The sequence below is a fragment of the Neovison vison genome, chromosome 1 (genome assembly GCF_020171115.1).
Source record: "Neovison vison isolate M4711 chromosome 1, ASM_NN_V1, whole genome shotgun sequence".
In the NCBI taxonomy this organism is placed as follows: Eukaryota; Metazoa; Chordata; class Mammalia; order Carnivora; family Mustelidae; genus Neogale; species Neogale vison.
Genome location: NC_058091.1, coordinates 217,060,181 through 217,085,449, shown reverse-complemented (window position 1 = coordinate 217,085,449; position 25,269 = coordinate 217,060,181). Strand labels below are relative to the sequence as shown.

The following is a 25,269-nucleotide window of genomic DNA, read 5'->3' as shown; positions in this document are numbered from 1 at the left end:
GTTGCATCACTTCCGGCCTTCCTCTAGCTGCCATCTTGCGTCCCCGCGTGTGTGCACCTAATTTCAGCTGGTCCGCCCGAGACCCCCTGAGCGCCAACCCTAGTCCCCCGCGCGGTCCCATTTCCGCTCCAACAAGGTACAAAAAGGCTCTGGACGCCGGCGTGGGAGGAGGACGGGAACGGGGGCGGGAAGTGCCCGGAAGGAGCGAGACAGGGAGGGACAGGGCTGAGGAGAGGAAGGCGATGCGACGGACAGGCGCACCCACTCAGGCTGACTCTCGGGGGCGAGGTCGAGCCAGGGGCGGCTGCCCTGGGGGCGAGGCGACGCCGTCTCTTCCTCCACCTCGCGGCGGAACCCGAGGACAGGAGCCTCAGGTACCGCGAGGCTTGCGGAGAGTGGCTGGGCCGGGCCCGGGCAGGCCCTGGCTAGGCCGAGGCCGGGCCAGGGCCGGGGGTGGGGGGTGCTGACCAGGCGTGGGTTGGAGCCCTTTTCGGCTTGTAAGGGGGCGGGGGGGGGGGGAGTTGAGGAGGGTAGGAAAGTGGGTGCTCTTTACGCTCCCTCAAAACTGAAATTGGGAGCTTTGCGGGGTGGATTGGGAATTCAGGCCGCGGCCTGTTTAGGACTTTTTTTTTTTTTTTTTTTTGGGTTGGTGTCTTGGGAAATAACGAGCGTGGAATGCTAGAGTGAACCAGACCTTTCCTCGCTGAGGGTTTCATGTTTTTCTAGATGAAAGAAACTATCATGAACCAGGAGAAACTCGCCAAACTGCAAGCACAAGTGCGCATTGGTGGGAAAGTAAGTTTCAATAGTTTTGGGAGCTTTTTGAAGTTTAAAGGTTTGGGGTGGTATTTGCTTTTTGATTTGTTTTGTTTTGTTTTATTTTCCCCCTTGGATTTGCTTTTCTTGTGTTACTGGCTTGTCACTGTCTCTAGAGGGCATTTCATAGAGCTAGCAAAGCGGTGGGGGAGGAGGTGGGGTTAAATGGTGTACAATAGAGTGTGTCAGTGGGACCTGTATGTTGTAGATTAAAAGAGAAAAGTGAGTCTAGATGAAAAGAGAACTTAAACAACAAACATTACTTCTGTATAAGTATGTTTTGTGTTACAGTGTTTAAGTAGAACAAAAGTGTTTCCTAGTTTAATCAGTAAGAAAATGTGTCAATTCTGTTAGTGGCCATCATACTTCTACCTTGTTTGGCCTAAGTTGTATACATTCTGTACTTTGCCTTTTCTTTCTTTCTTTCTTTCTTTCTTTAAAATAACTATGCTAACTCTGAGCTTTAGTTCCATCTGTCTTTTGAACTGTAGTTTATATTGTAAGATTCTGGATAATTGTTGTGCTTAATAGTTAGAAGTTTGTGTCTGTTTTAAGTTAAGGCCTGTAATTCTTTCTTAAATGCAGTTTAGAGTAGGTGTATGTTTTCTAGAATATTTGGAAGATACATATGTTAGAGGCACATCATAGAGTTTAAGGCAGTGACTGGATTTGAAAACACTACCTAAGCAGATCTCTTTCAATTTTGGCTTTGTTAATATGCTAAAACTGAGAGAATGAGAATGATTGGTAGGTTTTTAGGTAAGTTTTTGGCTGTTTGGTTTTTCCTGCTGGATACTGATCTTCAAGAGTATTCTTTTTTGAACTTGGAAGTATTAGATTGTTTTCTGAGTGATGTACTTAAGTCAAATGTCTGCTCCAGACAGAGGTCTGTCTGCTTAGTTGTATTTTGCATCATGTTAGCACATTCCTAGTATTTAACAAGGTGTGGTAGCCTGTTGGAACAGAGCATGTCTTTACTTGGTAAAACTTGTAAAGCTTCCCTAGGACAAGTTTATTACCTATTAGTTTTTCCCAATTTTAAACATTTGCCTTCAAGTAGAATCTTCTGTGAAATAGACAGAAGTTGTACGTAGGCTTAAACAACAAGGTGTGCATTTGTTAAATTACTGGACTTTGCCAACAATGAATATATCACGATCCTTTTTTCTTTCCTGAAGCTAGTAGTCTTGAGCATCTGCACCTGCCCATTAACAAATGGTAGGTGTTTCTTGTTGTTAGCAATTGTTAAAAGCTAGGTGTGGCCTTCAGGTCCCAGAAGAACTCATTATATCCTTTGTGGTCAGTGTTTCAGTGTTCTTACATTAGTGTGTGTTTGTTTTTAAAGATTTTATTTATTTATTTGACAGAGATCACAAGTAGGCAGAGAGGCAGGCAGAGAGAGAGAGACAGGAGGAAGCAGGCTCCCTACCGAGCAGAGAGCCCGATGTGGGGCTCGATCCCAGGACCCTGGGATCATGACCTGAGCTGAAGGCAGAGGCTTTAACCTACTGAGCCACCCAGGTGCCCCTACATTAGTGTTTTTAAGTGTCTTTTAGTACAGGTTTTACAGGAAGTATTGTGGATAATGTGCTTGTGTGCTTTCTTTGGTACTGATCATTTAGCTATGAGAAACATTCTAGGGCAAGGAAAGTGTAGGTTTTTTTAGATTCTTAAGGCTGATGTAGGATTGAACTTTGTTTAGGTGACATAGGAAATACTTATGTCCTTGTAATATGGACCTTTTAAAAAACTTCTTTATTATGGAATATGAAATTTGGTGAGTTAGTTTTGCCTTAGAGAAACCTGTGTTAGGTACTTCCAGATAAGTAGTGTAAAGTGCTTTATTCAATATCTGGTCAGAGCATTGATACTAAATTACATCAGTAAAAATTGAACTCTATGGATGTGAACTGTATGGAATCTATAGAAGGTGTGTCAGGTTTGTTTTTAGAATCTTATAGTAGTCGTTTAGAATGTCTTTTAGAGAGAATTCTTTGAAAACCAGGTATCTACATGACTATATCAAAGTGATTTTTATTCTTAAAAGTTTTTGGGGGGTATTGGTAGCCAGTTTTTTTTTTTTGTAGCTATGATATGTTACTCGGTTCGGCTATCATTTACTTAAGCCTTTAACTGTGCTCAGTTCTGAGAATATGAAATTTAAGAAATTTATGGTCCCTTAGGGGACTTTAACGCCAGTAGGGGACAGGTTTTTTTGGTTTTTGTTTTTTAATTTGTTTTTGTAGTGTAATATACATAGTGCAGTAGAAACATTTTCTTTTTCTCTCTCTCTCTCCTTTTTTTTTAAAGATTTTATTTATTTATTTGACAGAGAGATCACAAGTAGGCGTAGAGGCAGGCAGGGGGAGAGGGAAGCATGCTTCCTGCCAAGCAGAGAGCCCGATGCAGGGCTCCATCCCAGGACCCTGAGATCATGACAGCTGAAGGCAGAGGCTTAACCCACTGAGCCACCCAGGTGCCCCTAGAAGCATTTTCAAAATCTAGAAATGGGAATGATTTTGCTTGGGGCAGTTTATGGCAGAGTTTAGGGATGGCATGAAAGAGATAATGGTTTGAAAAGGGTTTTAAAGGACAAATAGAAATTGGTATGTAGGGGACACCTGGGTGGCTCAGTTGGTTAAGCGGCTGCCTTCGGCTCAGGTCATGATCCCAGCATCCTGGGATCGGGTCCCACATTGGGCTCCTTGCTCGGCGGGGAGCCAGCTTCTCCCTCTGCCTCTGCTGCCACTCTGCCTGCCTGTGCTCTCTCTCTCTCTCTCTCTCTCTCTCTGGCAAATAAATAAAATCTTAAAAAAAAAAAAGAAAAAAAATTGGTACGTAGGTTGGGGTATTTTGAAATAGGTGGGTCATAACTTTTCCATAAGGAGCTTTATGTATCATGTAAAGGGCTTAATCTATACATAAGAGTTCTTGAGTTTATTAAGTATTACGGAGAGTTAAGCAGAAAATGAGAGCCACATTTGCCTAGTTGTGAAAGTTTATGGGATATATTTGAGAAGGAGGAGATTGGAAACTTGGTGTATATGAACAAGTGGCCACAAACTTGCTTGAAGCCTGTATTCGTTTGTTCATTCATTAAAGTTACTGAGTGCCTTCAGTGAGCTGGACATTGTTCTCAATACTGTTCATGGCAGTAAACAGAATGGACTCTTTTTTTTTTTTTTTTTAATAAACATATAATATATTTTTATCCCCAGGGGTACAGGTTTACACACTTCACAGCACACACCATAGCACATACCCTCCCCAATGTCCATAACCCTACCCACCTTCTCCCAACCCCCCTCCTCCCAGCAACCCTCAGTTTGTTTTGTGAGATTAAGAGTCACTTACGGTTTGTCTTCCTCCCAATCCCATCTCGTTTCATTTATTCTTCTCCTAGCCCCTTAACCCCCATGTTGCATCTCCACTTCCTCATATCAGGGAGATCATATGATAGTTGTCTTTCTCCGTTTGACTTATTTCGCTAAGCATGATACCTCTAGTTCCATCCATGTCGTCGCAAATGGCAAGATTTCATTTCTTTTGATGGCTGCATAGTATTCCATTGCGTATATATACCACATCTTCTTTATCCATTTATCTGTTGATGGACATCTAGGTTGTTTCCATGGTTTGGCTATTGTAGACATTGCTGCTATAAACATTCGGGTGCACGTGCCCCTTTGGATCACTACATTTGTATCTTTAGGGTAAATACCCAGTAGTGCAATTGCTGGGTCATAGGGTAGTTCTGTTTTCAACTTTTTGAGGAACCTCCATGCTGTTTTCCAGAGTGGTTGCACCAGCTTGCATTCCCACCAACAGTGTAGGAGGGTTCCCCTTTCTCCGCATCCTCGCCAGCATCTGTCATTTCCTGACTTGTTAATTTTAGCCACAGAATGGAATCCCTTAAGGAGGTTACATTCTGGTGAGGGGAGACAGACAATAAATTACATTTATCTCATAGTAAAAATTAGGAAGGAAAATAAACCTGGATGGATAGATGATAACTGTAGTAGTTGCTTTTTTACTTAGGGTGGCTGGGAAAGACCACTGATAGGGTGATGTAAGAACAGAGATCTGTAGTAAGGGAGGGAACAAATACAGATGGTAGGGAAGAAAGGAATAGTATGTGCAAAGGCCCTTTTTGGCCTGTTGAAGGAACTGTGAGGTTTATTTGGCTAAAGATGAGAATGTGTATGTGATAGAAGATGTCGTCAAGAATAGAATAGTAGGGGCAGAGCAGATCATATCATGTAGAGGCTTTGTGGTTTAAGATAAAAACTTAAGATTTTAAGTTAAGATTTAACTTAAGATTTTAGGTATTATAAAAGTCTATTATAAACTCATTTAAACACTGTCTTGCCTGTGAATATTAATGGAAAACAGAAAAGGTTAATAGTTCTGGACATAGAACTCCTTTTTTTTTTTTTTTTAAAGATTTTATTTATTTATTTGACAGACAGAGATCAGAGGAAGGCAGAGAGAGAGAGAGGAGGAGGAAGCAGGCTCTGAGAGGAAGAGAGAGCCTGATGCGGGACTCGATCCCAGGACCCTGAGATCATGACCTGAGCTGCAGGCAGAGGCTTTAACCCACTGAGCCACCCCGGCGCCCCTGGACATAGAACTTCTAAATGATGCTTAATTTAGGTTGATACATGCTATCTCTTTGGTCACTTCTAGAGCAGATAATTTAAAAAATAAGGCTTTGAAAAGATCATTGTTTTATATATGACAAAACTAGAAGCTTAGAAGTTGTTAAGGATTTATAGACAATTCCTTCGTTAACTCTCTTTCTGCTTCCATCATTCCCTACTTGCTGCCTAAAAGTTTGTGCTTATGGTATTTTTCTTAAACAGATCCAAAGGTCAGAAAGGAATTAGAAGCTTTCCTTTGAAAATGTCTGTTATGGGGTGCCTGGGTGACTCAGTGGGTTAAGCCTCTGCCTTTGGCTCAGACATAATCTCAGGGTCCGGTAATCAAGCCCCACATCAGGCTCTCTGCTCAGCAGCGGGGAGCCTGCTCCTCCCCGCCCCCTGCCTACTTACGATCTTTCTCTCTCTCCCTCTGTTAAATAAATAAATAAAGCCTTTTTTTTTTTTTTTTTTAATGTCTGTTATGGTATGTATGTGGTGAGGTTTTCTTTTCTCCTCACTCTAGGGAACTGCTCGCCGAAAGAAGAAGGTGGTTCATAGAACAGCTACAGCAGATGATAAAAAACTTCAGTTCTCCTTAAAGAAGTTAGGGGTAAACAATATCTCTGGTATTGAAGAAGTAAGTATCAAATTTTATTTCTTTATAAAACAAGTTTTGGTCGGAAAAAGCTTCAGTGGCCATGCATTAAATTTTTTTTTTTTCTACTCCCAACAGAGAATTTCATATCCCTCTAAAATAGGTTTCTATTCCACTAGTGAATATTAGGGAGTGCTAAGTCTGAAAGTGATTAGATTGCACTTTCCATTTTAGGCAAAATATTCCTGTGCCTCACAGTGAAATAATGGATTAGTTAGCCAGACTTAAGCTTTTCCTTAATAGAATGTTTGGGTTTTTGGGTGTTGCTAATTAACTTTTTTTTCTTGATAGGTGAATATGTTCACAAACCAAGGAACAGTGATCCACTTTAACAACCCCAAAGTTCAGGCATCGCTGGCAGCGAACACTTTCACCATTACAGGCCATGCTGAGACAAAGCAGCTGACAGAAATGCTACCCAGTATCTTAAACCAACTTGGTGCAGACAGTCTGACTAGTTTAAGAAGACTGGCTGAAGCTCTGCCCAAACAATGTGAGTTTCCTTTAGTGATTTTGCCCAGGGTTACCGATTTATCAGGAAATTTCTAAGATCTCAAGTAGATCTGAATATCTTTAAATTTGAAAATGACAGTTTTCCTCTAAAAAGTGACAATTTTTATAATGACTTTTAAGCAGGTGTTCTTAGTGTTTTCAGTGTGTTAACTAGTTTGCTGTGGACTTTATACTTGATTCAGTGGAATGTTTTTTTGCCAACTTGCTTTGGATCAGTGGTTTAAAATTTTTACCTTTATCAGCTGGAAATGATAAATGTTAATTTTGAGGGGGTGGTTTTTTGGATAACTGTTAAGAATTGATTAAAATATATTATAAATTGTCGATTTTTTTCAGTGTATTTACAACTGGTATTACCAGTAATGTTTAAGAATTGGCCTGACATTATTTGGGTGTTTTTCATTCTAGTACAAGGATTTTGTTCACGGCAGAAAAATCTTGTAGTTGAATAAGTGCGTTAAGAGATGTAGCTACTTTATGCTGTGGTTCTCTGATTAAAATTTTGGAGAATGGCAATGTAGAAGCAAGGAAGGCTTATTATATGGTCCATTATTTAGTCTTCCATGTTTTTCTAGGCATTTTTCTGCTTTTATGTAGATAAGAGTTTGGGGGGCTTTGGGGGAACGGGGTGTCTGTCAGATGGAGAGGCGTAAGAAATTCTAGAAAGTCTTGGGCCTTTGGAGCTAAAGTAGGCTTTGGAAATACCCCACTGAAAATCTGATAGGGATAGTACTGGGAAGTCTCCATGTATAGTTCACTCTTTTGTGTATTTAAAAGAAAATGGATGCTTACCACCAATCAGAGGCACTTAATTTTTTGATCATTTTATTTTCATTTCAGTAAAGGTTTGTTAAGCATCTCCCATATGCCATGCACAAAACATTTGAGAAAACAGTCTCTTAATTTTTGCCTCCCAAAAGAAATCTTCCCATAATTTGGTATGTGGGTTTACTGCTACACTGGGGGCACTCTGTTTTCATACCACTTCAGGACCCGTGGTGGGTCAGAGGATTGAAAAGACGGGTATGAAATTTGTTCTGTTGGCTGTGAACAGCATTCTAGTTCATTTGTAGACATTAGGCTACCGTGTTATTATTAGTACTTAGGGATGAAATCCCAAATGTCATTGTTGTCATAAGTTCTAACAACACTTGGCCTTTCATCTGTTCTTCTGGTTAATGTTTTTAAAGACTTAATGAATGTGTAACATACTCATTTCACTTTCACAGCTGTGGATGGAAAAGCACCACTTGCTACCGGAGAGGATGATGATGATGAAGTTCCAGGTAGAACCTTCATTTATGGTTAAACTAGAAAATCTTAGAAGGAAGAATAACCAGTCTTTGTACTATAGGAAAGCCTTAACTTGGGGGAGGGGGTAATAACGTAAAGGACAGGAAAGGAGGACATGAACCTTGCCCAGAGTGAAAAAAATAATGCGGTATTATTTAACTAGGAGTTATGTTTGTAGACTTGGCTTTTTCTAATTGGAGACTTCAAATATTGAATAAGTATGTATGTTATCACATAAATAGAATACTAGTAGATCACAGAGACCTGTTTCCTACTTAGAGATTAATAAATTCATGATAAGGCATGAAGAAGTTCAGGTATCTTGGGATATGGTATAACCATTCTAAAATCAGAAAAACTCTTGGCCATCAGGAGGGATTTTGCTTTCTTAGCTGTTACTTGATAATGTTTTGGGGGCTCCTGGGTTGCTCAGTTATTTAAGCGATTGCCTTCAGCTCAGGTCATGATCCTTGAGTCCCACATTGGGTTTCCTGCTCAGTGGGGAGTCTGCTTCTCCCTCTGACCCTCCCCCTTCTCATATTCTCTCTCTCTCATTCTCTCTCAAATAAATAAATAAAATCTTTTTTTTTTTTTAATAAATTGTTTTGTTACAAAACATGTTTATTGAGCAATAGAATCACTAGACTGAAGTACTTCCACTTTGCCTAGATGGGTGTCCTTTAGGAATCCAGGAAAACTTTATATTGTTTGTGTTGGTGTTCTTTGGTTCTGACCCCCATGTTGACTAATATATTACTGTTGCTCAGTTTTAATTCTTGGAATGGAACTGGGGAGGGCATGTGCATATTTTTAAGCATAGTATCTGTGTCATTAGATTAATAAATTTCCCTCTTTTCCTTGTTTTAATTACATTCCAGAACCTATACTTGAAAATGTGCCAAATGGGTAGTGGTCTCTTTGGAAATAAAGTTTTTAAGTATATCTATTGATTTTTAACTGTAAGATATATTTTGAGAGCATTTTTTTAACCTCTTTTTAAAATCTAATGATTTATAGATTTGGGATTTTTCAGTTTTTCTTTTTTTTTTCCCCTAGATCTTGTGGAGAATTTTGATGAAGCTTCCAAGAATGAAGCAAACTGAATTGAATCAACTTCTGAAGAAGATAAAACTTAAAGAAGTCACTGAGAGCTGCTATTTTATATTATGACTGCTTTTTAAAATTTTGTTCATGGATCTGATAAAATCTAGATCTCTAATATTTTTAAGCCCAAGCCCCTTGGACACTGCAGCTCTTTTCAGTTTTTGCTTATACACAATTCATTCTTTGCAGCTTATTAAGCTGAAGAAGCCTGGGAATAAAGTTTGAAACAAGATTAATAAAGTTCTTTGCCTAGGATACAGTTTTACTTTTTATTTCATTAACACTGATTTGTACACAGAAAGCAAAGTTGTTTATAGAAAGCTAATCATGGCATGTAATATGGCTGGTAATCTTTGGTGAAATTTGATTAAAGATTTTAAATGGCCGTATAATATAACAACGGTGGTATAAAGTTCTCATATTTTAAAACTTGTCTCTAGCAGCCCTCAGAGCTACAGTGGTGTAAGTAATGGGTATAATTATAAGGGATGGAATATCGCTTAATGGGTGAGAAAGAGTTTCTCTTAATATTGTCTATATTGTAAGTATATACCAAGTGCCTTTAATATATTACTGCACTTAATTTTCTCTCATTTAATTCTCAATCTACGAAGTAGTAGCTCCACTTCCTAGTTGTAACACAAGGGTACCTTAAAAAAGTGGAAGTAATCTCTTAATGAAGAAGATTTTTTTCATTATTTCAACTTTCTATTTCAACTTCATTATTTCATTACTTCAACTTCTTGTAAAATATTCTGTTAGACCCCTGAAAAAACTAGTGTTTGTACTAGGAATGTCACCTCATCTTAAATTTAAGTTGTAACACTTTAATAGGGCTACTTTTTTCTCTAGAAAAAATCTTTGAAATAACAGTAAAGTTTACATGTATACATTTGAAAGAAATTTAGCATACAATATTTGTGCTGTGCCCTAATCAGGATACTGAACAGTTCCATCATCCCATCTATAAGGCAACTTAAAAAAAATTTGTATTAGCAATCATAATGTTGAAAAAACTTTAAACATTTACAAATGATAATTAAAATAAATGTGTCATCTGCATCAAGGCAAATGAGAAAGAAAATTGTCTTAGTTTCTACTTGTAGCCATAAGAATTTGTTTTAAGTTTACATAACAATTTTAAGTACCTTCTGAGGGTACTATGCAGCTATATCTAAAAGTCACTGTAAGTAAACTACCAAAAATGAAATACTTATATAAATAGTATTTGCACATTTTAACATTGTGTTATTTTCAAAGGACGTGTATCAGTCTTGTTTAAGTACACTGCTACAGTAGCAAAGACTTTAGTGTCAATGATTTACAAAATTGCAAAAAAGAAGTACATGTTTCCATACGATTGTGGGTCTGCTTGGACTGCTACATAATCCCTGTAGCCCCAGACTGCAACCTCTACCTGGAATACTCAACTTGGGCTTCTTTGCTGGCTTAGAAAGCTGTTAGACACAAATGTCACTTATATGTAACTGACCAAGTGGAATAGCTAAAGGAGGGCAGAAGATTGGAAAGGCTTGGAGTGGGGCCTGTAGGTTCCCATTTCTGATGAGCTCCCAAGTGATTCTGATACTGCTGGTCCACTGGCCGTACTTTGAAGAAATGAGATTTTAAGTTAGAGATTTTATCAGCTCATTCCAAGATACTGAGGTGAAAGTTATAGGCTGGTTTGGGCATGTGAAGAATGTCACTCTGAATATCCTTGCAGGTGTTTGTACAAGATCCGTACAGGAATGGGACTAGAGAAGTACAATGGATTTCCAAGTCAGGCCTACACAGGGCAACTTGCTTTTTTTTTAGCAGATGCTGACTAGGGTTAATCCTGCTTTGCCTGTACCCGGAGTTTTCCTCCAACAACCTAGGGAAAGGTTTTCTCATCATTTCATTTTTTAAATGGTCTGTTGTGTGTTAGGGACCATAGATTAATAAGAAAGGTTTTTCTTGTAATACCTTAAAAGACTGTGATAAACGGGGTTATGCTACGGTTGCAAATGACTTAAATTTTAGTTGCTACAAAGATTTGTTTGACACACTTGATGTTTGTGGTTTGCCTGTGGCTGGGCTCCACTTTACTCGGGGAGTAGCATCTAACTGGAACATAGCTGGTCTCAGGATTGGGAAAAGAGGGCAAACAACCAGCTGGCTCTGCAAACCTATGTTGGGAAGTGATGCACATCATTAATCAGATTTCGTCAGCCAGAGAAAGTCACGTATATAGTCAAGTCTGATGGCCATGAAGACTGAGGAAATCTAATCCCTCAGAGCAGGGCAGCAAATACTATTGAACAATACTACAACCCACCATATCCTTACATTTTTTTTCTTTAGTTGCCCACAATCCTTCTGGCTATTAGATATTATGCTCTGTTCCACCTGTTTTATGTAATCTCATTGGTTATCATCATAATTCCCCCTCCCCCCGTCCCCCCACCAAAGAGCCATGTTGTAAAAATAAGGAAACCATCTCAGTAAAACATCTTCAAGAGGTGAGTCTCAGGTCAACACAGCTTGTGGTGTGGCAGCATGAGATTCAAACCCAGGTCTGATCTTTTGATCTCAGGCACTGCTAGAAAGAATGTTAAGCCCCTGGTTGATCTTTTGGATGTTTTCACTACATGCTGGCTGTTGTCCACTGTTTTCAAGACTAGCCCTGGGCCAAACAAGCTTTCAGCTGAATCTGAACCAGGGCTATGCTAATGAAGATAATACATCTAATTTTGATCTGAGAACTCTTAGGATTAATACCTTTTATTTGTTGAAATAATCAACTAGGGTAAACTTGTGTCATCCTCATAATAACCCTGCGGCACACATGACAGAAAGTTGCATTCGAAAATTTGGAAACAAGTTTAGATAAGGCTAAGGGTCACTAAAGTTTGGGTCTCATTTCTACTAATCAGACTTCTCCATTACATAACACTGGATTCATGCTCCAGGAGGCTCCTCTCTCCCCAGTAAGATACATATGTCATTTTTTTTTCTTTTGGAGAGAAGTCTTAAGGTAACTAATAACAGTTTTTAGCTTTTCCAAAACATGATTAGAGAAGTCTTCTATTCACATAAATTTTCATCACTCCAATCAGCACAGTCTTGAATGCCATTTCTGCAGTGAGTTCTGGGAATGCAGGCCCAGTCAGCAAAGAAAACAGTATCACATCCAGCCTGAACATTTTGAGCACTGTAAAACTAGACAATGGTGTTTATTTTTAAAACCTAACTGTTAAAATGTCAAGGTGGACTGGAAAAGACGCTATTGGAAAAGAAATAGCCCTTTGGATCTTAAAAATATTAATGAAAACTGTCCAAGTAGAAAATGGCAGATGTCTGTTAAAAATTCTACATGTTTGGGTGAGAGAATCTGTACTTTGAAAAGCCAAGAAGAGAACTACCTCTCTCCATCAGTCTGAAAATAAACATAATGACACACTACATAAATAAGCAAGGGTCTGTATGAGTTTGTATGTTCAATAAGCAGGGAAGAGAATCAGTATTTGCTAATTGCCATCAAGAAGACAAGGATCTGTTTATACTTTTAGCTTTTTGTTGTCAACGCATTGTTAGGTAACATGCAACTCCTACGAAGCTTTTCTCTTTCTACCTTCCATAATGACCAGACAAAAGGTAGGAAATGGTCTGTTAAGTGTACAGTATTTCTGATAAGTCTTTCACATAGTGACTGGGACCCTGAGGTATTAGAATTGTATCTACCGCCATGATTTTAATGCACCCTTGCCTGCTTATAAAGTGATGGGGGTTGCTGCAGTGTTAAACTTCCATACAGAGCACTGCAGGAGGCAAAGAGGAGAGTGGTGGAGAAGGAGGAAAGAACACTAAAGGTTAAGTAAAAAAAAAATCTTTGATAGAGTGTTCAACGGACTTTTCTTTGATCTTTACAAAAATTCTCAAAGAAATCTGATATCAGACAAGAGTTGCCCACCAAGATTATTTCCTTTGTTAAACTTTGCAAATCTGACTGTATTTACTTCTTAGCTAGAGAACTCACCTACTTTAAATGCAAACTACTGGAAATGATAGAATTGCTTAATCATGAATGTAAGTATCCTTAGGAAGGTTTCTAAGTATATTACAATTTATGTAGTTGAAACGTAAGGGTATCTAGTCCAATAACTCAGTAAAACATCAATTACGGGGCGCCTGGTGGCTCAGTGGGTTAAGCCTCTGCCTTTGGCTCAGGTCATGATCCCTGGTCCTGGGATCGAGTCTCGCATCAGGCTCTCTGCTAAGCAGAGAGCCTGCTTCCCCCTCTCTCTGTGCCTACTTGTGATTTCTCTCTGTGTGTGTCAAATAAATAAATAAAATCTTTTAAAAAAATCAATTACAGGCACCTGGGTGGCTCAGTTGGGCATCAGACTCTTGGTTTTGGATCAGGTCGTGATCTTGGAGTCTTAGGATTGAGACCTGCAAGGTATCCTCCCTTGGCAGGGAGTCTGCTTCTTCCTCTCCCTCTGCCCCTCTCCCTGCTCATGGATGTGCTCTCTCTCCCTTTCTCTCTTAAATGAATAAATAAATCTTTAAAACAAAACCCAACAACATCAATTAAGCAGGGCACCTTGGTGGTTCAGTCAGTTTTAAGTGCCAGCCTCTTGATTTCCCTCAGGTCATGATCTTAGGGTGGTGAGAACAAATCCCAGGTCAAGCCCCCCTTCAGGCTCTGCCCTTAGCGGGAAGTCTGATTGAGAGGCTCTCTGTCCCTGCTGCTCCAGCTGTGCACGCGCGCTCTCTCGCTCTCTCTCTCTCAAAATAAATAAATAAATTAATAAATATCTTAAAACAAAAATTCAATTAATCCAAAGCATTTTGAGAAAGAAGAACAAAGCTGGAAGCATCAAAATCTGATTTCAAGATATATTACAAAGCATAGTAATCAAAACAGTATGGTACTTGCACAAAAATAGGCACATAGATCAATGGAACATAATAGTCCAGAAATAACCTGCACTCATATGGTCAATCTACAAGAAAGGAGGCAAGAATATACAATGGGGAGAAGACAGTCTCTATATCACATGGTGCCAGGAAAATTGAACAGCTACATGCAAAAGAATGAAACTAGACCACTTTGTTTTTACATCATACACAGAATAAACCCAAAATGGATTAGAGACCATCAAATGTGAGACCTGACACCATAAGACTCCTAGAAGAAAATGTGGGCAGTAATTTCTTTGACATCAACAATAGAAACATTCTTCTAGATATGTCTCCTGAGACAAGGAAACAAAACCAAAAAATAAACTATTAGCGCTACACCAAAATGAAAAGCTTTTACACCATCAATAAAACAAAAAGGTAACCTAATGAATGGAGGAAGATATTTGCAAATGACAGAGTAAGAGGTTAGTATCCAATTTAAAAAATAGGCAGAGGACGTGAAAAGGTATTTTCCCAAAGAAGACATACAGATGGCTGGCTAACAGACACATGAAAAGATGTCCAACATCACTAATCATCATGAAAATGCAAATCAAACCCACAATATCACCTTACACTTGTCAGAATGGCTAGTATCAAAAAGATAAGAAATAACAAGTGTTGGAAAGGATGTGGAGAAAAACCGAATTCTCTTGCATTTTTGGTGGAAAAATAAATTAGTGTACACACTGTGGAAAATGGTATGGAAGTTCCTCAAAAAAATTAAAAAAGAGGGGCACCTGGGTGGCTCAGTGGGTTAAAGCCTCTGCCTTCGGCTCGGGTCATGATCCCAGGGTCCTGGGATCAAGCCCCACATGGGGCTCTCTGCTCAGTGGGGAGCCTGCTTCCTTCTCTCTCTCTGCCTGACTCTCTGCCTACTTGTGATCTCTATCTGTCAAATAAATAAATAAAATCTTAAAAAAATTAAAAAAGAAATACCATGTAATCCAGTAATTCCACTACTGGATATTTACCCAAAGAAAACAAAAATACTAATTCAAGAAAGATATATAGACCCCTATATTTGTTGCAGCATTATTTACAATAGCCAAGGTATGGAAGCAACCCATGTCCATAGACAGATGAATGGATAAAGAAGATACTGTGTATATACACAATGGAATATCAGCCATAAAAAAGAATGAAATCTTTCCACTGTAACAGCATAGATGGACCTAGGGGGTATTATGATAAATGAAATAAGTCAGAGAGAGAAAATCAAATACCATATGGTTTCACTTACATGTGGAATCTAAAAAACAAAACAAATGAATAAACAAACAAAAATCAGAAACAGATCCATAAATACAGAGAACAAACTGATGGTTGCCAGAGAACAGGGGGAGTAGGGGGATGGGTGAGGGAGAGCAGGAGGTACAGACTTCTAGTTATGGAATGAATAAGTCACGCACTTGAAAGACACAGCATAGGGAGTACAGTCAGTGGTATTGTAATAGCCTTGCATGGTGACAGATGGTAGCAACAACTGTGGTGAGCATGGTGTAACATACAGAGTTGTGGAATCATTATGTTGTACACCAGAAACTAATGTAACATTGTATGTCAAGTATACTTCAATGAAAAAAAAAAGTTATGGCAAAACAAAAACACCATCAGTTACCATATATGTAGAGTGAGAACATCCACAATCATGGAACTATGCAAAGTGAGGCATTTTTTCTCCTAAAATATTGTTCTGGATAAATATAAACATTATCAGGTATTTTCACCACATCAGTAATATCTGGCAAGTTGGATTTCTTAATCACCATAAAAACAGCAATAACATAGAATAAAATAACATTTTCAGTTTTACCTGATTCATTTGAACAATCTTTGTCACATACCTTGTCCATGTATTTCCAGGTCTTCTGATTGGGACCCTTGAATATCAAGTTTTGTGGGAGACCGCTGGGCATTTGGCCTGTGGTAGATAGAGGCATTATTTCTAATAGAAAACATTCCTGCATGATACTCTTTTAAGTATAATTCTGAATTTTAGTTATTAGTTGCTGGTGACTATTCTTTAATCTTGATTATCTGACCACCTCACACCAGCAGGTAGCAGATTCATTTTCCCCATGACCACAGTCCAGCTTGCTGTTTGTTACAAAGCAGGGAGGGTGGCAAGTGAGTGGTGAGATCTTCACACGAGAGGCCAAGTTGCTGTGAAGCTGTTTTACATGGCCCACATAGCAAATCTGGAAGATTTATAAGTACTGCATGTCAGCAGATGCATCCATGACCAAGAACACCAGGCTTTAATAATACAATAACCTGCTTCCTCCTTCTTCTTCTGCTTCTTTCCATTGTTCTTTCCCCCATTATTTCTTCTCATCCTTTTCTTTTTTTCTCCTCTCTCATCCTCCCAAACTCTCTAGGCTTTATTTAGTTTGCATTTCTTACAATACGACTGGCATTTGGGCAAGCAAGTATGGACTCACTCCTGTCTGAGAAGCAATTAAACATGACTGAGAAGGAGTCAACAAAGCTGGGCTCTGCCTTGAGCTTTGCCTCAGACTGGTTCTATGTGGCCCCCTCCACTATTTTCTTAACTAGAAATGGGAACCAAGAAAACTTGCTACAACAACTTTAAGGGGATGTTGAATTAAACTGGTATCATTGTTTAAATGCAATGGATCTACTTCCTCAAAAATGAGTGGGAGTTTCTCAGAATAATGTGATGGTACTTAAAAATTTTAAATTATAAAATTTCAAAGCTAAGATGTAAATAGCAGATTGATAATACTTAAATCTCAAATATATCTACACCTAAATTACTGTATCTCCAGAAAATTCTGGTTTGGTGTATGGAGTGGTACACAGGCTGGAAATAATTTAGATCTAGGTGTAGAGTTGACGAAGACTTTGTGAAAGTGCATTTTGCATGTTGAATGTTTTATAGCTGAAACTAGGTGGATAAGTAAGAGACAGATAACATTACATTTTGTCTTCCCTTAATCCACGAGGTGCTTGGCATTGTGATTGTAGTTTACTGCTCTCAAATCACTAAAGATATTTAACATCACACTCACCCAATTTAATACTAAATTATATGCTCTTTCATATTGTTCACCATTTCCCTAGTGTTCCTCATTATCTCAGAAACTCCTTGATGTTCTGTGTAAACTTCAGGGTTGGGCAGCCCTGGATTGGAACCTTGTCTTATCATTTTACCAGCTCTAGGATCTTGGGCAAGACTCTCTGAGTCTCTGTTCAGAGTGGTGATCACAGCGACCTCTCAAGACTGCTGGAAAAAAATGAAATAAAGATGAGATATATTTAATGTTCAGAGCAATGGTTGGCATAAACCACATGCTAATTGCCCGTCATCAGTAGACTCACCCCAAATCACCCATATTAAGAGACTCAGCCATTTAGGAATTATATAGGGATCATATTCTTTTCTTTTTTAAAAATTATTATTATTATTATTTTTTATTAACAAGGGCCAGGCTAAGCAATCTGCTTGCTCGGTTTTGCTCTCAGGAGCTTTTGTTCCCTGAACACTTTCCGTAGAGCTCTGGAGGACGGGAATGAAAATGGCGGCCTCCCCGTCTCCAGCCTGGAGGAGCCAAGAGCTCCGGCACCGTTCCTCAGTGCGCAGTCAGAGAAAAGCGCTCAATCCCTCCCATCTTCCTGGTCTCTGGCCACGCTCTGAGATCACCTAGCCTGTGACTGAGCATTTCTATCTCTGGTGCACAGCCCTGTTTGGAGTCTCCAAACCCAGCAGATTTCTGCTCCGCGCCGCTTCTCTCCGAGAAGGAAGGTGAGTCTCCCCAGATCTGCCGCTTGTGGGGTCCCTGCTAGAAGAGCAGTGGCCTTGCTGTGCCTCGGACTATGGTTTAAGGTAACCCAGAGCTGAGAGCTCACTCCTCGGCTCCGTCTCTGCAGCCGGCTTCCCAACTCTAATACCTGCCAGCTCTGCTACACCCAGACACCCCGGATCCTTCTGTGACCCTGCAGGACCTGAGACCACACTGTCCCAGCAAGGGCTCCACCCCTGCTTAGCCTCTGGAGCGATGTCCCTCCCTGGAGCCGACCTCTAAAAGTTCTGATTTCATGCTCCACTGCCCTCTCACTTGCCAGTAGTCGGGTGACAGAGCACCCCCACCACCCCGCCAACACTGTGGTCTACCTTCTTGAATATTGCCTCAGATTCACCTCTCCACATGTCCTACCTTCCAGAAATTGGTCGCTTTTCTGTTCATAGAATTGCTGCTGTTCTTTTCTTCGATCTCCTGTTGAGTTTGTAGGTGTTCAGAATGGTTTGATAACTATCTAGCTGAACTCCTGGGACCAGACAAAATATAAGTCTCCTACACTTCCCCACCATCTTGTTCCTCCCCTCCAGAAATAAATATATTCTTGTTTGTTGAGGAAATTATTGGCAGATCTGCCACGAAGGGTGAACACACACACTTACAGGTTTTACAGTTGTCCCAAATCTGATCCCAAGTCACAGCAGCCATAACTCCAAGCACAAGGAATGCCATGCAGAAAATCTGGAGATTTTCCCCCTGGTGGGAGGCCAGCATTGCCTGGTCCCAGCAGATCACCTCAAAAAGAAGGCGTCTGCCTCTCAGGGCAGAGACTTATGTTGAGGGCATTGTTAACTAGCTAGGTGTCGTCCATTGTTACCTTAGTGTGAAAGGCAATAGCCAAAATGACAGGACCTCAAATCTATGCTCTGAGTTATAGTGGTGCTTTTAGTGTCTACAACCTCTAATTTGATCTTCTGGGTGACCAGCCTTCTGACAAGTGAGTTTTGCTTTCCCAATTGTGCAAATGAAGATTTAAAATGAAAAAATTGGTGAGCACCCAATGAGGAATTGTTGAATTGCTATATTGTACACCTAATATAACCAAATAAACTGATATAACAAAAAAACTAAGCTATAAACTAATATAACAAAAACGAAAGAAAGAAAGAAAAAATAAATAAATAAAATGAAGAAACAGAGCCAGTGAGGTGAAATAGCTTCTGAGCTATTTTATGAGGTTTATGCTGGTATAAGTAGAATGATGTCACCTCAAACCTAGGTCTTCTCTTTCCCTACTAAGGGCTATTTGTACTATGCCTGTGTTTTCCAAACCCTGGTTTTCAAACTATCTATGTGAGAATCACTGAATGAAGTACAGATTCCTGTCCCCACACCCAGACCTGCAGAATCCAAGTGTCTAGTGAGTGGGGCGGGGGGGTCTACATATGTTTGAGCTTCTAGGGTCATTTTTATCCACACAAAAGCTTGAGAACTAGAGCCCTATACCCAAGTTGACGCGCAGTCTTTGGTCTTGGGTACCAACCAGACATTCCAAAGGCTGTCACGTGGCGGTTTTTGGAGTTGGCCGTCCTTAAGGAGCAGGAGAGGCAAGCTGTTTTCCTTGAGTGGCTTGGCACCACAGGAACTGGTCTGACAGGTTTTATTGGTGTGTTCTAAAGAGAAAAACAGAATGCTCAGTCTCCTCCTGATTATATTTGTCCGAGTTCAGCAGCCCTCGCTTCCCAGGCATGGAGACCTTTAGTGTTTACCTTTGGTGTTTCTGAGGCAGCGACTGGCCCAAGTTCCTGAATATCTCTAAACCTTATTCAGAGGCCCGCATCTGCAGTTGTGGCATTTCTGGACTCCCACCCTAGGGAAATTAGCATTCAACCCCCTTTGTGGGCAAACAGTAGATTTTAATAGAAGAGAAATGGGATGGCATCTTTCCTTGGGATCCACTCCTAGACTCTAAAGCTTTTTGTCCCTTTGGAACTATATCAAGTACAAATATTCTTTTCTAACACCTAATAGTGTTAACAGAATCAACAGCCCTGTCATGTGGCTGTGAACAATGACTTTATTGGTGAGGAAACTTAAGCTTAAAGACACTCAGTGTCACAGCCACTAAATGGTAGAAACAGAAACTAGAACTCAATCAGACCTCCATGTCTTCTGGCCACACCACAAAGCTCCAGAAGCTTCCTTCTGCTGGATCACAAAAACCCTGTCAGCCCTTGCTCCTTAAACCAGAGTCTCCAGGTCCTGAGATCAGTTGTAATTTTTCCTTCTCAAATATCTACAGCCTTTAAAATGTCCTTACTCTTTGATTTAGAAATCCCACTTCCAGGACTCTCCCCTATGCATATAATAGGATATACAGAATAAAGTTATATGTAGGAAGTTGTTGTTTTTTTTTTTAACATACTGTAATTTAAAATACAAAATACTACATGTGGGGCACCTGGGTGGCTCAGTTATTAAGCGTCTGCCTTTTCCTCAGGTTATGTATGATTCCTGGGTCCTGGTATAGAGCCCCACATTGAGCTCCCTCCTCAGCAGGAAGTCTGCTTCTCCCTCTCCCTCTCCCACTCCCCCTGCTTGTGCTCTCTCTCTTGCTGTTTCTCTCTGTCAAATAAATAATTAACATCTTTAAAGAAAAATACTAAATGCTGAACAGTGCCAAAACAGTCACTGTAAATATTAAACACCTGTTTACTAAAATTTATTTATTTATTTATTTATTTTTTAAAGATTTTATTTTATTTATTTGAGAGAGAGAGACAGTGAGAGAGAGAATGAGTGAGGAGAAGGTCAGAGAGCGAAGCAGACTCCCCATGGAGCTGGGAGCCTGATGTGGGACTCGATCCCGGGACTCCAGGATCACACCCTGAGCCGGAGGCAGTCGTCCAACCAACTGCGCCACCCAGGCGTCCCACTAAAATTGATTTAAAAAGCCACTCAATTTTGTATATGATGGGTTCTCAAAAACATAAAACTATTATATAAATATATTGAGGATGGAAAAAAAAAAAAGCTAGAGGAGATATCCATGGCTGTCTCTGGAATTGTGGTTCATTTGTTTATCGTTCCGCAAATATTCTGGAACACCTATGTCAGGCAGTGTGCTAGACTCTATACATACAAAAATAGAAAAGATAAATCAGTATAGTTTGCCCTTGGTGAGCTTTCAGTTTGGAGAACGATGTGATTTTTAGCAGGAGGGTTTACGTCAAAATCATTAGGGTCTACTTTTTAAAAATTTATATATTTCATGCTTCATTCCTGAAGATTGGCTCACTGAGTCCAGGATGGTTTTGGGGCAAAATAAAAATTTGTGAAAAGCTCCCTTGGTGACTGTGAAACACAGCTCAGATGAATAGGATGATAAATACTCTTCTAGAATAGAGTCTCCAAACTTTTATGACTGTATATCCCTTCAATAACAAAATAAATAAGTGAAATAAAATTAGCATTCTCCCACAATACGCAAATACTTATTTACAAATCCATACCTGTACTCGCCCACTAATACATTATATGTATTGTAAAACACTGAAATTTACAAAACTGAAATTTAAGGGGCGCCTGGGTGGCTCAGTGGGTTAAGCTTCTGCCTTCGGCTCAGGTCTTGATCTCAGGGTCCTGGATCTCAGGCTCTCTGCTCAGCGGGGAGCCTGCTTCCACCTCTCTCTCTGCCTGCCTCTCTGCCCACTTGTGATCTCTCCCTCTGTCAAATAAATAAATAAAATCTTAAAAAAATTTTTTTAAATTGAAATTTGAGAAAGATGAAATTAAATATACTATATATAAAAAGAAAAGTTCTAATATATTTTTTTTCTCTGACCCCACTGGATTCTCTTGTGCACCCTATGTGGTTCATCTGGAAATTATCTCTCTACTCTAAAGGGTAATGAGGCTGTGAGTGGCAAACAAGAGAGAGGAAGCTACTTTTAAGAAGTCATTGCTTATTTAGTGAGACTGTCCTGAAAGGTATTCAAAAGCAAATGCAAAAACTAATTATTAAAATAGAATTAGAATTAACATACACTTGTCATTAAAATGGAATTAGAGCAACAGAGTATGCCTTCATTATCTCAGTGGCTAATATGCAACTAGAAATCACTCCATCACAGGTCAGCAGACATGAGGAAACTTTATGGGGTTTCTGGGCCCTAAAATGCATCTTAACTAAGCCAGAACTCCCAAGTGGAAATGAGAAGGAATTGTGCAGACTGGAGATGAACAGAGGGGCTTGCACAGGACCTGGAGGCCTGAGGGCATGCAGCGGCTTGGGACAAGACTCAGGCAGTGAGATTCAGAGGTGCATAGGGGCTAGAATGCTGAGCTGGGGCACTGAAGACCCGTCAACCTGCTGTTTGCTCATTTGTGGCTGAGACTCCGTCTCATGCACGACCATCTTCCAAGCTAAAGAGGGCAGCAGAGAGCAACGAACAGGCCATAATTCTTTTTAGGATCTTTCAGCCCACTAAGTGATGGCCACCGCCCTTACTTACTCAGGAGTGGTGCTGACAGGGAGGACCAGAAGGACTGGGAGCCACTCATGCTTGTCCCATGCTACCGAGGCTGGCTGGCTGGGACATTCTAAAGCATTTGGAAGTAAATCTGGCACCACATGCCACTGCCACTGTGACCATATTTCCGATTTGTAAGCCGCATGAGGATGGATGGTTTAAGCACTTTTGTATACACTTCAGAGTAAGTTGACGTATCAACTTCAGAGTAAGTTGCTGAGGTAAATGGCATTTGCAGGACTATTTCATAGTTGAGGAAACACATGCCCAGAGATGTGAACACCTGTCCAACCGTGGGAAGCTATTTAGTGATGGAGCTGGACTTTAGCACATGTGTCTTAAAAGCAAATAGAGTTTAACTTCTTCTTATCTCACCTTTCTCAGAGTTCATGGACAGCTTCCCAAGAATCAGCAAAGACATCCCATTTAAAAAAAAAAATCTAAATTTTTGTTTTCATTGTGATGATAATCTGTAACAATCATAACAATCATATTCTCAGTTATCTGGAGGACCACAACTGAGGACTGGATTCCTTCACCAGAATCCTAGTTTTGTTATCCTTCAATTTGTACCTCTCTTTGAGTTTATACTGAGCAAAATTCAGTGGACTTCATGGTATGCTCTGTCACTGAGATTTGTTGCAGTAGCCTGAACACAGAAATCTGGTGGGAGTATTGAGTCATCTCAGGACACACAAAATACAGGCATGACAGACGAAAAAGTAACTTGCCACATAATATCCATGTCCACATTTCCAGTAGCTGTGCACTGAGGTCTCAGTCTTTGATAGTATCATCTTTTTTTTTTTTTAAAGATTTTATTTATTTATTTGACAGACAAAGATCACAAGTAGGCAGAGAAACAGGCAGAGAGAGGAGGAAGCAGGCTCCCTGCTGAGCAGAGAGCCCGATGCGGGGCTCCATCCCAGGATCCTGGGATCATGACCTGAGCCGAAGGCAGAGGCTTAAACCCACTGAGCCACCCAGGCACCCCAATAGTATCATCTTTTAATTATTAGATTTAAAAAAATTTAGTAGGAAGTATGCCCTGAAGAATGGTTCTGTTCTGGAGTGCAGTGATAATTGGGTTAGTTGTCCACTGAATGCAGACTAGTATCTTCAAAGGAAGAGAGAACTTTAAGAGTTTTCATGTGACTTCTGCATTGCACACTTATGGGGTGTTCATTAAGGGAAAGTTTTGTTTCTCCTGAACTACAAACAAAGCGACTTATTAACACTCCTGTTTATACTTTCAAACTCACAATATAGAAACTCATAAAAACTGAACTAACTTTTTTCTACCATTAACCCCAAATTGACATTTTTATTATTCAAAGCACTACTACCATCCACTTACCTATCACATTAAATTCACTTGCAAATCTGTATTTTATTACCTTGATGGTAGTTGATTTCTATTTTTTCTTCAGTTACATAGTCATCTATAAAGATGGAGTTTAAGCTTTGCGCAGTGGCAGTATCATAGCCAATGAGGTTTATCCGAGGCGCGATTATTGCTAATTAAAGATGGAGTTTATACATTGTTTCATGGTTCTACAGATTGAAATCATATTTTTATAAAAATTAAAATAAGAGTAACCTAGTGAGTGTTGGGTTCTACAATCATTTTCCAAGAATGTGAAGGGGTTCCTTCAGTCCCCGGGGGGCTGGAACCTACAGCAGAGGAGCTGTCCTATGTCCCCACTGCATCCCCTTCCCACTCTAGGATGGCTCACTTCTGAGAGCTGCTTACAGATTCCTTTCCTTCCTTCCTTCTTCTGCACCATCAGCCCCAACTCTTCCCTTACTGTAACTCCTTTCTTGGCTCCTGGGCTCATCGGGGGACTCTGTTTCTTGGGACAAGTTCTGAGATCCTAATCTAGTCCAATAACCTTATTTTACACCTGAAGAAGCTGGAGCATAGGTGGATAAAGTGGCTCTAGTTCAAGGTCACTGGAGGTGACTGCCGGCATCCTGGTCTGTATTGCAGGGAACGGGCCCACAGAAAGAGCATAGGGAAGCAGCAGTCATTACTTCCCGAGGGCCTGCTCATCTCCTGTTTCTAACATGGGAGGGAGATTCCACTGGCGCATGACGTAAGGCACTATGAGGGAGGTAATTACTGGTTCCCACTGGCTAACATGGAGCCTGCAAATCCCAGTGTCCCAGCCTCCTGCTTCCTCCAGCAGAGGCCTGTGACACAGGGGCCACACAGTCACTGCATTGGGTGGGAAACCTGAACCTAGACTTGGGTCTGCTCAGGTGGCAGTCAGCACCCTGTGTGAGCCTTTGCTCTTCTATGGGCCTCTGTGTCCTCTTCTACAAAACTGTCAGGACGACAGGAGAATTCCAGTGTCTCCCAATCTTCCCTAAATAAAAGAATCCCTTGGAGTGTTTCTTAAAAACCCAAATTCCTGGGCTCCAGCCTAGATTTGGAATATTTAGAGGAGATACTGGCAATGTGTGTTCAACAAGGGCCCCGGCTCATTGTTATCAGCAGGAAACACAGAAGCAGTGAGCTCTCCAAAACTGTGAGTCAGCAAAAGCCCCCACCATACTACCAGTGTCACTGTTAAGAGGAGGACCAGACAGTCACGGTCAGCTTTCACCCCTAACGGGATCACTGTCATAGCTGTGAGTGAGTCAGTCAGCAAGTCTGAGGGACTAAGAAAACAAAATGGGCCAGTTTGTTCTGAGGAATTAATTGACAGAGGGCAAGTGCAGTGTTTTGTCTTGTCTTGTCTTCTTCTTCTTCTTCTTTTCTTCTTTTAAATTTAATGACTTTATTTATTTGAGAGAGAAAAACGGTGTGCATAAGGAGGCAGAGGGGTTGAGGGGAGCAGGACAAGCATGCTGAGCTCAGAGTCTGACACTGGGCTGGATCCCGGGACCCTGGGATCATAACCTGAGCCGAAATCAAGACTCAGATGCTCAACCACCTGGGCCACCCAGGCACCCCAAGGGCAGGCTTTCAAGGAGGGACAGAGACTCTTGTGGAGGAGCAG

The 25,269-nt window shown here is 40.4% G+C and overlaps 1 protein-coding gene and 1 pseudogene across 2 annotated transcripts; both read left to right on the top strand.

The window, feature by feature from the left end:
* Positions 1-8: 8 nt before the first annotated feature.
* Positions 9-9,276, top strand: BTF3 (basic transcription factor 3). Of its 2 annotated transcripts, none has more exons than XM_044267303.1 (6): positions 9-136; positions 727-795; positions 5,980-6,093; positions 6,403-6,604; positions 7,854-7,910; positions 8,974-9,276. In XM_044267303.1, exons 2-6 carry the CDS (start codon positions 727-729, stop codon positions 9,018-9,020), a joined length of 489 nt encoding a protein of 162 aa, XP_044123238.1. In that variant the 5' UTR covers positions 9-136; the 3' UTR covers positions 9,021-9,276. The 2 variants fall into 2 exon arrangements, with proteins under 2 accessions (XP_044123238.1, XP_044123230.1); XM_044267295.1 differs by lacking the exon at positions 9-136 and adding an exon at positions 228-374.
* Positions 9,277-23,724: 14,448 nt separating this feature from the next.
* On the top strand, positions 23,725-23,856 carry LOC122897203 (annotated as a pseudogene).
* Positions 23,857-25,269: the final 1,413 nt, after the last annotated feature.

Excerpts from the sequence above, each read along its gene's own strand:
- BTF3 (XM_044267295.1), top strand. The coding sequence starts at position 243 with ATGCGACGGACAGGCGCACCCACTCAGGCTGACTCTCGGGGGCGAGGT. Across the intron at positions 375-726 it reads CCCGAGGACAGGAGCCTCAG|ATGAAAGAAACTATCATGAA; the intron begins GTACCGCGAGGC and ends ATGTTTTTCTAG. Across the intron at positions 796-5,979 it reads AAGTGCGCATTGGTGGGAAA|GGAACTGCTCGCCGAAAGAA; the intron begins GTAAGTTTCAAT and ends TCCTCACTCTAG.